Raw genomic sequence first — 13,973 nt, 5'->3', positions numbered from 1 at the left:
CCCCCTTTGAATTAATTATCGACCTCTTGACTACATAACCCTGAATCCAAATCAAGCTCAACATGAGTAAACAGCAACCTTGGCTAGATGACCTGTCTGAAGACTGGATCCCACAATCTCGCTCCTCACAAACTTCCTTGCGCGACCGCATCTCCAACTCCTTCAAACGCTCGTCACGCGGCCAGTCCGCCTCTCCGCCCACCAGTGTTTCTTCGTCGCAAAACAAACCATCCTTCTTCTCCCGACATTTGCGCAAAACATCAGAGCCACTCCGCTTATCAGACGTCGAAAGCAACAATAGCAATGTTTCGTCCAACCACACTTTTTCCATGATCAATGTTGTCACCTCGAGTGTCGGTCCAAAAGGCAAGATGGCTCGTACCACATGAAGAAATTTTTCATTCATTAGTCTGTAACTAACGAGAAATCCTTTTTATTGAATATTGCTATAGTATCCGTACAAGTTCAATCCGAAAACACCCCTATCACAAGTTCGACCATGCACAGAAGACCCCAAAGTAAACATACCAAAGAAGGTAGTACCCCAGAATGGAAGAAGCGTCTTGATCGCGGTGAAGGTCCGATGGGAGAAGGGGGCGACTTGTTCGGCCCCATGGAACTGGAGAATGTGTTTAAACCGCCGCCTACCCATACTGAACCAAACGCAAGGTCGAATCTTTTTACATCCGTGCAGACCCAGGTTGATCAGCCATGGTCGCTACAGCTTCCAAAATCGCCCAGCGACAAGCTGCCAGACGTTTTGCTGAACGATTTGGATGATGCCCGGACTAGAAGCGTAAATTCTGTCGGTGATGGCCAAGACAGTGTGGAGAGATACAGTACATCCTTAGATAACGCTAAATGCTGGTTGGGGGACGGTGTCCACGCGAGCGAAAGTGCTAGTTTTGATCCCAGATCACGAACTGTGAGCGGTAGGGAGGAACTGCGTAACGAGGAAATTACTCCGATCCTCTTCTCCAAGGACGACAATGATACCGCTGGCGATTACACAAATCGGGAAATTTTGGAGTCACTTCTTGAGCAAGTAAGAAACCCAAACCTAAAAGAAACCTTTCCCGATTCTCGCAGACACAATTCAGTTGCCAGTGATGATGGCAGTTACCTCAGCCGTCGGGAAAATCAAACGTTCACGGGAGGAGTGGAGGATTCTATCGAAATGACCAGTCAGTCGCTACCTGAAGACTTATCTGTTGGAACAATGGATTTCGGCTCCACTGGTGGTGGCTTTGTAAGCATACGTCGTGGTGGTTATTCCAGTGATGGGTCGTTTCGCCGTCGCCAACTTTCACCAACTTCTCTCCTCTCGCCGCTTCATTCAGCCTCCTTCCTGTCTAGCATCAGAAATACTCCACTCAATGAGAGTCGCAAGGACACATTCGGTTCACAGCAACAACACCCTCCCCCTCAATCATTCCTTACGCCACACCGCGCACGCCGCGAGACGAACGACTCGAGACCAAGATCGTCTGGTAGCCCCTTGAAGTTATTCGGGGAGTACGACACATTTACCAGTAACAAACTACTAAGAAGAATGAGTCAATTTGAAGAGTCATTTAATAACGGCCCAGATGAAGCAACCACATCACCTACAGAAAACCGTCAGAAGACGGGAAGCCGAAGCCAACCGACTTCACGCCGTAATAAAAACCAAACAGCAACCACATCGTCCTCTCGAAGTTGCTGTGAAACTCCCACCAAATCGCCCTGCGAGGAGAACCGGAATCAAGCCAATTCCAGAGACCACTTGAGTTCAAATAGCTGCGGTTCATCAGAGCAACCAACCGACGGTCTCAGTCTGCTACCCGCCCCTTCCCTGGTAATCACAAGTGAAAACGGGATAGGACCATCAGATCTTCCATCTCGAGGAAGGGAATCCGGCAAACAAAGCCAAATACAATCTTCAAAACAACAACATGATCCATTTGGCCCCTCACAGACTAATGGTTTTCCAGCTCCAGCAGCTAGGAAGAAGATGGGTACCCATCCAAATAATCCAGCAATGCTAAACGAAAATTGCGATGTAAATCCATTTAGACAGAGCGAGACGAAGAGGGTTTTGAACAGTCCGACGAAAGACCCGAGCCGAAAACGAAGGCGAACACTACAAAATATCGATCCCAATAATCAACTTCTGGCGTCTTCTCTTCTTGAATCTCCTCAATTTTCTGCCAGTTATAACAACCAAAACGACCAGAACTATGGACAGATTCAATCTGGATGCAATGGAGAACGAGACGATGGTGACTTACAACTCCCACCTCGTCCACGAACGCCAACTCCCTCGCAAATAAGGTCTCAGGTTGGAAACCAAGAGATACCTCAAACTAAACATATTTACAAACCACAAGTTCCCCTTGATATCGTCCAACACGCTGAGAATAAACATGAGCACAAGCTCTCCTCCATCGCAAGCCCCAGTCATATCTTCGACGACAGTAGGAAAGTCTCAATTACCACGCAAGATTTTTTGAACGAAGCTACTAAGATCATGGACATAATACGTGCCAGAGGAAGCGCCAAGCATAATCACGGTTTGTCGAGTGTTGAAGAAACCGAACGTTTGAGTGATGTTGCTAGCGATCCGGACTACTCCTATAAGGATGCTGAAGAGCAGTCGACCCAGGAAGAGTTTTCAAGGCCGCCAAGTCGCGAGGGGGTTGTTGATCTTCGCAGGCTACGAGAGCAACCACGTAAGCAGCACCCGCGTATAGTGAGCCATTTGAAGAAGTTTGAAGACAAGGATGACTTTGGGCTTTATATGGGGGGGTCCGTAAAGTCTCTACATCTTAATCGGGAACGGTATATGGCTACATATTCCATTAATAGGCAGGCAGATAAGCATGACGGCAATGAGCATGATGCTGTTGAAAACAGCACGAGGATGCATCTACGAGGGTTGTCCGCCCCAGACCTGGAGAAAGGTGCAACAGGCTCCTTTTCAAGTTTACCCAGCGGCTCTAATAACCATGACGGCGCGGATTCCCAGCAGGACATGTCGTCGCAAAGGTCAGCTGGAAACTCATTGCCCACAGCATCTTCCCGGGGCTCTTCGAGTGGCTCTGGGGCCAAGGGGATCATATCTTCCGAGATGATAGCTCACTTGATACCCGAGCAGGTCGGTTCGATGACTTATGACCGCTCAGCGCATACTTGGGTAAAGGGCGGAGACGTGGTGATACCTGCTGAAGAAAGATCATTGGTGTCGAATGCGATGGAAGACAACGCCATTATCAGTGAAGAAGACCCCTTTAAAGATATTCCGGACCTTAGCGTTGATGAGCTACAAGAGCTCATGGCTATGCAGACGTTTTCGTCGCCGGCAACGGCAAAGGGCAAACTATGTGAGATAGCGGCTGCTTTTAGTGAACGGGGACCCAGTAATCTGAAAGAATCTCAGCAACAGCTGCAACAGTTGAAAGGCGAGAAAGGGGATGCAAGGGAGGATAATCGTCAGCAGATTCCTGATTTCCGACCAAATACACGAGATGGCGCACGTTTTGAGACAAGTTCCGTACAATCGAAATCCACACGGTTTACGTCGAGCTGTCCGAAGCCAGAAACCAGAGCTACGTCCTGGGGTAGTGAGGAGCTAGCTGCTCCTGGACAGCTTGCTGGAATTAATGATTTAGGAAATTGTTTAAAGTGTGATAGTGCCCAACCTCCCGGCGGCGAAAGGCGTGGTCGGGTACCTACGATTTCGTTCTCGTCCCCTTTGGTATCCCATGTGGTGTACCGGGAGGAATCTCTTGAGCCGGAGCATCCGTTGCCATCTACGGCGTATCATGACCACCTCGGGTCTAATTGCTTCGGGTATTCTCTGAGCCATTCAGACAACCTACCGCGTCCATGCAGCCAAGGCTCCCCCTTCCGGATCTCTTCGGTCCAGAATAGTTCATTCGATAGTCGGACTTTCAAGGGAAGACCTATCTCCCGAATTGATGAGCGAACTGAAGATTCAGCCATTGATGACCATAATACCCAACATCACGACCTTTCTGTTATCCAAGCCCCAGGGCATGAGGACCGCTCGATGATTTTACCAGGGAGCCCAAACATGGATACCAGTTATAGCTTCCAGCTTGCCTCTCTGTCTGATTTTACGCTTCATCAAATTGATGAGTCTATGCGACGTGACGTTAGTTATGTTGCTGAACGGACTCGTCCGACCTCTCTCAGACAGGTGCACGGGACATTTACTCTGGCGACTGAAGATTTGATTAAACACATCACTGACATAGAGCCTTACGAACCATACTGGGAACACCTACGTCGACTAAACCTTCGCGGCAAAGGTTTAATAACGCTACACAGACTGAACGAATTCTGTTCGCGACTTGAGGAGCTCGACGCATCCGACAATAACGTGGGCCAGGTTAGCGGTGTCCCCTCGGGCATTCGCACATTGAAGATTCCACGCAACTGCCTGTCAAACTTGACTGCATGGGGCCATCTGTCTAACCTTCAATATTTGGATGTGTCGGGGAACAAGTTGGAGGATCTTGATGCGTTTTCGGGACTTGTTCATCTGAGGGGTTTGAAGGCGGATGGGAATCGGATCCGGAATATTCGTGGTATCATGCATTTGAATGGGTTGTTGTCGCTGAAGGTGAGGGGAAATTTGATTGAGGAGGTTGACTTTGGGGAAGCCGAGTTGTAAGTATATTTCAATTTTTGGATACAGCCTATTTTAGTAGGGGACGATTGATCGCTGACGGCTATATAAAGGACTCGGTTGATCCACGTGGACTTGCGTGATAATTGTCTCACGAGTGTTCGCAACATTGGATTCATCAAAACTATCGAAAAGCTGGACCTTCGAGGAAATCGCATTCGGCATTTCGAATCGTTGGAAGTTCTTCATTGCATGCACTCACTTATTCTATCGAACAATAACATAGAGGAACTAGATATCGGGAAATTCCCCAACCTCCACCTCCTCTATTTAGACAGGAACCATCTCTCCACGATCACCGGTCTGGACCAGTGTCATTACCTCGACAGCTTATCTCTCCGCGAACAGACAATGCCATCCTCTTCCCATCAATCCGTGATGGCCCAACTTCCCCTCATCCACCTCGACCTTGGTGCAGCCGCCTCCCTCCGGAAGCTATACCTATCATCCAACCGCCTATCCCCAGCTCTTCTCGCTCCACCAACCGGCGTCCCCAGCCTACAATACCTCGACATCGCCTCGTGTGCCTTGGAAACTCTACCCAATACTTTCGGCATCGCCTTCCCAAACCTCCGCGTCTTGAATCTTAACTTCAACGCGCTCTCCGACATCTCCGAATTACAAGGCATCACACGCCTTGGTCGCGTTTTGTTAGTTGGTAACCGCATCGCGCGGCTCCGGAAGCTCTGCCAGGTTCTGAGATCCGTCGGTGGCCGCAGCGGTGCACTGGGCGATGTGGATTTAAGGGGGAACCCAATTACGGTGGGGTTCTATCCGGCGCCTGTCACAGGAAGTGGGAGGGTGTGGAGGGATGAGAAGGGCCGCCTTGTCGGGGGCGGACAGGTGGGAAGACGGAAGAATGAGAAAAAGTATGGGCATGGGTATGACGAAGAGGAGAGGCAGTTACAGGTTCGCAAAAGTGATGAAGGGGATGAAGATGAGGATGATGCGGGTTTCCCGACCTTGGGTGGCTGTACAGATATTGCGCGGAAAGGATTCGGTGATGACAACGAGGCTCGTGATGAGACTGAAGCTGAGGATGAGGGGAGGGTTGAGATTGAGATTGATGACCACTACACAGTACCGCCGACGAACGTCATTGCAGATCGCAAGTATGTCGTGCACCTGGACGAAGCAACGAGGTTGCGGAGAAGAGTTGTGGAGCTGATGGTGCAGGCGGCGGCTGCGGGGAGGTTGAGGGTCTTGAATGGACTTCCTATTGTCAATGGATGTGCGGGGGGTAGCGTAGGTGATTTTTGGGATGAGAGTGCCAGTTCCAGTGGTGGCAGTGGTGGTGATGGTGGTGCAAAGGGGAGGAGTGGGTATGTGAGAAAGGATGAGGTGTGGAGGCGGTTGGAAGAGTTGGGGGTTCTTAAAAAAAAGAAGAGCAAGCAGAAAAAGGAGCGGCAAGATAATTGATGGTGAATCTTTTCGCCTTTCCGTTATTGTTCTTCTGTCTGGGTTTTCTTTTGGGGTTTTAGGGTTTCTTTTCTGTATGAAATTTGCTTTTGTTCTCCTGCCTGGACATTGACTCAGGACGGAGAAGGGGTTTGGGTTTGTCCGCTGTTTTCATTTTTCCACCTTCTCTTGTTTGATATATATGGCGTTTAGGACGGGTATGTGATCTTGGCTTTGGGTCTCATTTCTTGTTTTCCTCCTTTTGGTATCATGGGGTTTGCCTGGTCTCTTGCCTGGGCCCTTCCCCCTTTTTTCTGTCGAAATACCCCGTTCTAATTGCATTTTGTAGCATGCGTAGGTCCTTTCTGGGCTTGGTTTTTCAAAAGTGGCTCTTTTATTCTCTTCTTTCTGCCACCTCCCTTTTTTTCTGGTTTTCGTTTCTCTTTTGATTTTGGAACTGTGTTTGTTGTTTTGGTGATAATTGACTTTGATACCAAATAAATATATATATATAATCTCACTCTGCCACCGTACCACGTTCAAAAGACAAAGGCGTACGTACGGGAAGTACGCAGTCCCAAGATTTGCAATTAGATAACGCCCTCACTATAACCAATTTTGCTTTAATTAAATTGAGCCGTTTGTTCAAAACCAGGAATTGCCATCTGCGGTGCTCTGTACTGTACATCGATAGTGCTCCGCAAAGTTGCGTCGTATTTATTATTACTAGATGGTAAGTAAATATTGCTGTTATAAGCCGTCCAATGCAAAGAATGACTGGTCCTGTGGTCTAGTGGTATGATTCTCGCTTTGGGTTTGCGCTATTATTTCCAACGCCTAAATATGCGAGAGGCCCCGCGTTCGAACCGCGGCAGGACCCTGAGTACTTTTTTGGAGTATTATTTTGTTTTTTTACCAATCGATTCTTACTGAGTTTTTATGTGCTCATTTTTCGAGCCTGGTTTTCTCTCACCGCCCTTTTTCATTTTTTGTATCTTTATCGTGGACCTGGTATAGAGTACACGGTATCTAATCTGGAGATAGTACTATTTGTGTAATCGTTGTATAAGGTGAAATTTAGGTGCCATTGGGATATCGCCAGTTGCTCGACGACGACGACGACGAGGAGGAGGAGGAGGAGCAGGTTATCTGCTTGCTATGTAAGAGCCCCAGGAGCATTGAACGCTGGTTCTTCATGTGTCGTTGGTTGGGTACAAGTACAGGAGGTAGGAACGTTTTCCAGTGCGGGGGAGGGTATTAGTGTTAGCATATCTCCATGGATGATTTGGACATCCATAGCTCCACGATGCTAATGAATGGATGAATGGGTTTGGGGGGGATACTTTCGCACTGCGGAGTCGAGACACTCCCTGGCCGTCCGTTGCCGTTCCCGTCCCCACTCACGGCATGGTATAGAAATGAATGTACTGGTCTGTACTCCGTACTGCGTATGGAACCCGCGGCGGATTGATAAATACCTCATACTAACGATTGCTGGCCGTGCAACGTGTCTGACAATGGATACTAGTTATCGGCTTGTGCCTAGGAAGGTGACTGTGACTGTGTCTGTGTCTGTGTCTTGGACTTGTCTTGGGCCAGGAGAGCAGCGTATGTATGCGGAGGAGGAGAGCGCGTGGGAGCACGGCGGGTCTTGATTGGGCGGGGAGGGGAGGGGAGGTGAGAGATATGGCCACGGGTGTCGCTGGCGGGCCGGGCTGTTCCTGGCCACGGCTGCTGCGTACTAGAAGTAATCAGTGCTCCTCATGTAGCAAGCGTTTGGAGGCAGTTGGAGGGATCGATGGTGTGTTGGCCTGGGATGATTGCCGGGAGAGGAGCGTGGAGACGGAACGTGGAGAGGAAGCGCAAGATGCAAGTGGAGTGGCTGGGGAGCATTGATCCTGACCTGGTACTAAAGGATGGAGAGTGGCACGGGTAAGCTTTTGCAGTAATCGGGAGATATTATTCCAGTACGGAGTATGTTATTGACCGTGATCGTTGTCTCACGGTGGTGGTGCATCGTCCCTGTACCTGTTCCTGTAGTTGATCCTGTCTGATATCTCGACGGGGCACCTGTGGCAGTTCCACTGTCGCCAGGCACAACCTTGGGGGCTGACGCAGCGACAGCTCCAGCTCAGCACATGGCCCAATCAGCGGCGGCTGGGGTCAGCAGAAGCAGTCTGCTTTGCTGTGGAATTTGACCGGCAAGGACAGATGAGATAATGGATCAGACAGAATCGCTCTAACTAGCCATATACATATATACACATCTATATACATACAGAAACCATCTGTGCTTGCCCATCCGCTGTCCCTGGCCCTGAGAATCCTGTTCTTGTTGTTGAATTTTAGGGTTTTGCCGTCACCAGCCACACCTCCCCAGGTCATCGGCATCATCAGTCAGCCTTCGCCTCATCCCAGTCTCGGCCAGAACTTGCACTCCAGCTTCATTATTTTTATTGCAGCCCAGCTCCTCGACCCCTCTCCGTCCGCTCCTCCCACTCCCTCTCGTCCTACTAGCTTTCCTTATGAATTGCTGCTGCTCTTTTCTCCTCTTCTCCTCCTCCTATTAACCCCACTGGCTTTCCTCATCGCACTGGCCTGACCAATGTTTCCCCCATGTCAACACCTGCTCCCGCTCCCGTTGATCCCTCGTCCACAACCCTGGTGACACCTGCGCCCGATTCTTCTTCTGATTCGAGCTGCCTGCAGTCGACTCCAGCCTCCAATCCCAGAGCCAGAGTCAAAGCCCCCGGCTGCGGGTCGCTCAGCCAACAGCCTGCCCACGTTGCTGCGCCCGTTGCGTCAGGACCACTCGACACTCATGCGTCGACGGCACCCCTTACACCTACACCTGCGCCTGCGCCTGCGGGCCGGTTAAAACCCCGCGATGCCTCGTTCCCTCTTCACCGGGTAATCGCTGCCTCCCCGTCTTCTCCCTCCTCTATTTCACCCTGTTCTTACGGGCCCTCTGTAGCCACCCCCGTCACTGCCTCCTCCGCCTCCTCCACTTCCTCCGCCCTTCGATCCCGGAGCCCCCAGTTGTCCGAGAGGGAAAGCATCTTTGCCACACATTATCTACCCTCGGACAACGATGTAAATAGTATTCCGGCGGAAAGGGCCGTGGGAAGAGCTTCTTTCATACTCCGTCCACAGTTGAAGTCCGCTACAGCTACAGACGGATATCAACCGGGAGAGGGAGAAGAAAGAGAAGGACGACAGCCGCTGCCGCTGCCGCTGCCGCTGGCAACACTGCAGACGTCGGCGGACCGCGGAGGATCATCTGCGTGGGATAAGAGTGCTAATAACAACCATAACAGTGATAACACGAGAAATAATTACCAGAATACCCCTTTGCAGTTTCCCGACCTTCGGCAAGATGGCAATGCTTCTTCTCTGTCCACTGACTCCGTGCGGAAGGACAGCCTCAAGTCGATTTCTTCTTCGCAGCCTTCGTTTCCCCTGTACGCTTCTCCCCCGCCACCTTCGCCTCCCCGACTCTCTTCCCCTCCCCTCGTCTCGATGATTACCACTCAGCTTCCGCAGCGAACCTGCGGTGTTGTCGCTGGAAGCGGCACAAATGATGCTGGTGGCAGTGGTGCGACCGTTATCACCTCTAATCAACCTCACGGAATTGATGCCTTCCTCCAACGACCTTCGCCTACCCCTAATTTTACATCCGCAGAACACCCGCTACGATCTTTACGGCTTTCCAGAGCAAAAACCTGGGATTCCCTTGGAGCCGTCTCCCCCATCCTCCCGGATTCCTCCAACGCGGGAGCTAGGCAAACACCTGTCATGACTACATCAGCTACGGCTACGACGAGTTCTAGCAAAATGACTCCCTTGATGGCAACGAAGCCATTGCTCAGAAAAAATAGTACCAGTGCGCAATCATCATCCACAACCTCGACGCAGCAACCCGATCCATCCCAGCTCCGTCCCAAGTCCCAGTCCCAGTCTCGGTCAGGGGAGTACTCCTCTGATTCTCGTCGAGATTTTCCTATCGCCCGCAGCTCGACCAAGGGTCACCCCTCACACCTAGAGACTTCCATTGAAGCTGATCTGGCCAACGCAGAACCGGCTTCTAACGTTCGGAGTCGCAAATCAAGCCACTACCTAGGTCTGTTCAAGGAGAATACAAAATCTCCAGAGCGCAAAAAACGAGATGAGCGTCTTGTGGAGCGGAGTGTTAGGGATCAGGACTGTCAACTTGGTGGTGACGGTGATTATTCTGGCGAACGGGGGAGAGTATTCCCTAGTGAAGGCTCCTCCTCTTCATCGCGTTCTCAGGTTATACTCCTTCCGCCAGACGTATCAGAGCCTCACCAGTTACAGCGGGAGGATGACGAGAATACGCATGATGAGGATGGAGGGAGTGATGTATCTGACGCCACTGACGCCACTCCTACCCAACGCGCCCGCCGAAACCCTCTTCACTCCGATATCGTTGAAGAAAAACCCCGGACTGACAGGTGGAGGAAGGTTCCCGTTGACCTCCTGGAAGAAATCAAGAGCTACGGTGGCTTCGTTCCTCCGTCGACAAACAGCCTGCCTACTACGATCATGGACCGTGGGTCATCAGCCCTTCTTTTTGGACCAGATTCCACTTTCGGTAGTAATTCTGTGGGGTCTGACAGTACACAGCATCTTAGAGGGACAGGTTCAGATAGTTACGAGGATGAAGAACGAATTTCATCGGCACTCTACTTTCCACACAAACGTGCAGATGCAGAGGACGTCGAGGTCGAGGTTGATATCGAGCAGCTCAACACCCCAGAGGAAGAGGAACCTCCTGAAGAGGATCTCAAGCGTTCATCCATCCAGAAGAATCATGACGGTCGCCCAAGTGAGTCATTCAACCATGTGGACATAGCTTTGCGTTCTGATGGCAGCACTCGACTTTTCCATGGAGACCTGCCAACGGCCCCCGAGGGCCAGGTTAGCGAGGGGAACGACCGCTCACTGGCTACGATTTCAGAGCTCGGCCATGAATCGACGTCTGAGTCTGAGTTTGGTTCTGCGGACGAAACCGGGCTTTCTGCACGCGAGGAAGAATCTAGTTTAACTGACGATGCGGGTACGATTCCGGCTGCTTCCACAGCGCACCGTAATCGCTACCCTACGCACCCTAAACGTAAACATGCTCATGGGCCTACTGCTCTGCTTGGAGCTGTTGAGCTCAAACCGTATCGGCATCAAGTTGGGGGCCATACCACCGTATTTAGATTTTCCCGACGAGCTGTTTGTAAGCAATTGAATAATCGGGAGAATGAGTTTTACGAGAGGATTGAGCGTAGACATCCGGAAATGTTAATGTTTCTAGCAAGGTTTGTTTATTTTATTTTATTTTATTTTATTTGTTTTTATCTCGTTTCCCAAGTTCATCCCGAAACACCCAAGCTTGCAGCACAGATGTCATGGGTCAGGATTCTATTTCTTATAATCAAAGAGATGCTAATGATGGGTTCTCTCTTTCCTGCAGATACATTGGTGTTCTCAATGTAACATTCTCAAAAGGCCCAAAGCGACCAAAGAATAAGACAGATGATATTGCAGTTGAAAACGGAACTGCCCCCTCCACTTCTACGAACAATGGCGCTGAGAAAGCCTCGCAAGTTTCGAAAAAGACCAAAGACCCAGAAAGTGCGCGGATCTTTAGCCAATCGCAGGTTACGGGCGTCATTCCGAAGGTGATCCTTGAGAATAATAGGCATATAATTCCGTTAGATCTCTTTACCTCTGCTGGGTCAGCGGATAGTGGAAATACTTCTGGCACCCGACAAACTGCTGGTTATGACGACGATGATGATGACGATGACGACGTCGCGCGCAAGTCAACATCAGCATCATCCATTCGTTCGCATATTCCAAAACGACATGGAGCAAGCTGGGGCGCGACAACTGTAAATACAAAACTACAGGAACAGGTCCTTCGGGAGGTTTTTGCACCGCCTCCAATCCACCATCATCGGCGCCACTCTCGTGGACATAACTCCTTCTCCAGACTGCGGGCTGAGACCTCGCGAAGACGAAGCCATATTTCGATAGATTGTCAGTCTTTACAGAGCGACAGTTCCATGGGTACTGTGCGTGAAGGATCAGCCCCCCCGCTTCGAATGAACCGGAACGAAGACAAAAAAGAGGCCAACTTATCGTCTTCTTCTGCCTCTACAGTTGTGAATGGGGATACCCATGCGCCAGAGAAATTATATATAGAAGAAGTACACGGTCGACCTAAGCTCGTGGCTCCCATTGCTTCGCGGATACGGCGCCGTCATTCCGGCGGTGGGCTGGAAAGAAAACGAAGTATGAGCAATAGTAAACCTGGGGAACTGGTTTATTTTGATGACGATGGATATGGTGGGGATAAAGAAGATGAAATCTTGAGGATGGAACGGGATATACCACCGCGGCCTGCTTCTGTGGAATCTGTCATGAACCCTGCCCTTGTTTTTGACCAGGCTTCTTCTTCTGATCAGCACAGTGAGACTACTTTGGAGCTAGCCACTTCGCGACAGAACAAAAATTTCCCCTTCGCTCCGGAAGCTTCCACGGGGGGTCCTGTACGGCTCCCCGTAAACCCCAAAGAAGCACGGACTACACGAGATGAACGAGTTCAGTTCTTCCTGCTCCTTGAAGACCTTACTGCCGGCATGAATAGGCCGTGTGTTCTCGATCTAAAAATGGGTACTCGTCAGTATGGAATCGAGGCTACTGAGAAAAAGAAGAAATCTCAGAGACGCAAGTGCCAAACCACGACATCGCAGCAGTTGGGAGTGCGGCTTTGTGGAATGCAAGTCTGGAATATCAAAAAACAAGATTATCTTTTCGAGGATAAGTATTTCGGGCGTGACCTCAAAGCTGGACGACAGTTCCAGGATGCACTCACAAGATTCTTGTATGATGGCGTTAGTTACTCAAGTGTCACGAAGAAGATCCCTATTATACTCGACAAACTCGCTCGGTTGGAAAACATGGTGCGGCGACTCCCCGGTTACAGGCTGTACGCTAGTAGCCTCTTGATCCTCTATGACGCGGAAAAATCCGCAGAACCAGAAAAGCCTGATGATGTCACGACAACAGGCGATCGTGACCCTGCCGCAAAACAACAAAGAAAGAAGAAACCAGCCACCGATGACGGAGAGGGGCACAATAGTTTTGGCCTTCGCGTGAAAATTGTCGATTTCGCCAACTGCATCACGGGCGAAGATGGTATACCACCCGACGCGCCCTGTCCGCCCCATCGCCCTTGTGATATTGATCGGGGATACCTTCGCGGCCTGCGCTCGCTGCGCATGTATTTTCAGCGCATATTGAAGGAGATTAAGGATGAGGATTATGTAGAGAGGGGGGAAGGGGAGGGGATGACGTTTTCGCAACGAGGTGGGTCGGGAATGGCCATTGGGAGAGAGGTCGGGGATGATGAGTATGATGGAGCATTTTGGGAGGAAGGGGTTATGGATACAGACCCTGGAGAGGTTAGCCTTTAGTTTGGGTTGGTGGAGTGTGTGCTGTCTTTGTTGCTCTTGTCCCACTTTGATTCTGAGAGTCTTATTAGCTATTGTGGGTATTTACCCCCCCATGCGTTATCTTTTGCTAAGATTACAGGGTTGACACTTGATTCCGATTCTTCCTTGAATGTTATTTGCTTCTTTATTACTGGTGTTGTGTTTTTCCGTTCACCCTCTTCCTTTACTTATATGTTTTTCTCTCTCCCCCTCCCCCCCTTTCTTTTTACACCTCCTCTCCCGGTTTATAACATTTATGGGCTGATGGGACATGGGACATGGATACAACATGGGACATGGGAACAGGATTTGGGGTTTGGAATTCGGATCTGGGGCGCTTGTTTTTATTTCCTTTTTCATTTTTCTTCGCGGAA

General features: G+C 50.2%; 3 protein-coding genes and 1 non-coding gene across 4 annotated transcripts; 3 read left to right on the top strand and 1 right to left on the bottom strand.

Moving 5' to 3' along the window:
* Window positions 1-62: 62 nt before the first annotated feature.
* Window positions 63-6,112, top strand: HCBG_06318 (SIN component scaffold protein Cdc11; the record flags this gene model as incomplete). The annotated part of the gene is made up of 3 exons (XM_045433367.1): window positions 63-378; window positions 453-4,674; window positions 4,747-6,112. The coding sequence occupies 3 exons, from the start codon at window positions 63-65 to the stop codon at window positions 6,110-6,112; spliced, it is 5,904 nt and encodes a 1,967-aa protein (XP_045285680.1).
* Window positions 6,113-6,870: 758 nt separating this feature from the next.
* On the top strand, window positions 6,871-6,971 carry HCBG_11052. Its single transcript has one exon. It is a non-coding gene; the product is annotated as a tRNA-Pro (tRNA).
* Window positions 6,972-7,842: 871 nt separating this feature from the next.
* On the bottom strand, window positions 7,843-8,482 carry HCBG_06317 (uncharacterized protein; the record flags this gene model as incomplete). Its single annotated transcript, XM_045433366.1, has 4 exons — window positions 7,843-8,028; window positions 8,096-8,248; window positions 8,291-8,334; window positions 8,371-8,482. The coding sequence occupies 4 exons, from the start codon at window positions 8,480-8,482 to the stop codon at window positions 7,843-7,845; spliced, it is 495 nt and encodes a 164-aa protein (XP_045285679.1).
* Window positions 8,483-8,707: 225 nt separating this feature from the next.
* Window positions 8,708-13,581, top strand: HCBG_06316 (the record flags this gene model as incomplete). The annotated part of the gene is made up of 2 exons (XM_045433365.1): window positions 8,708-11,418; window positions 11,574-13,581. The coding sequence occupies 2 exons, from the start codon at window positions 8,708-8,710 to the stop codon at window positions 13,579-13,581; spliced, it is 4,719 nt and encodes a 1,572-aa protein (XP_045285678.1).
* Between the last annotated feature and the right edge of the window lie 392 nt (window positions 13,582-13,973).

Source organism: Histoplasma capsulatum (assembly GCF_000150115.1).
Source record: "Histoplasma capsulatum G186AR genomic scaffold supercont2.9, whole genome shotgun sequence".
Classification (NCBI taxonomy): Eukaryota; Fungi; Ascomycota; class Eurotiomycetes; order Onygenales; family Ajellomycetaceae; genus Histoplasma; species Histoplasma capsulatum.
Note: the sequence above shows the minus strand (reverse complement) of the source record. Positions and strands in the feature narration are given on the sequence as shown.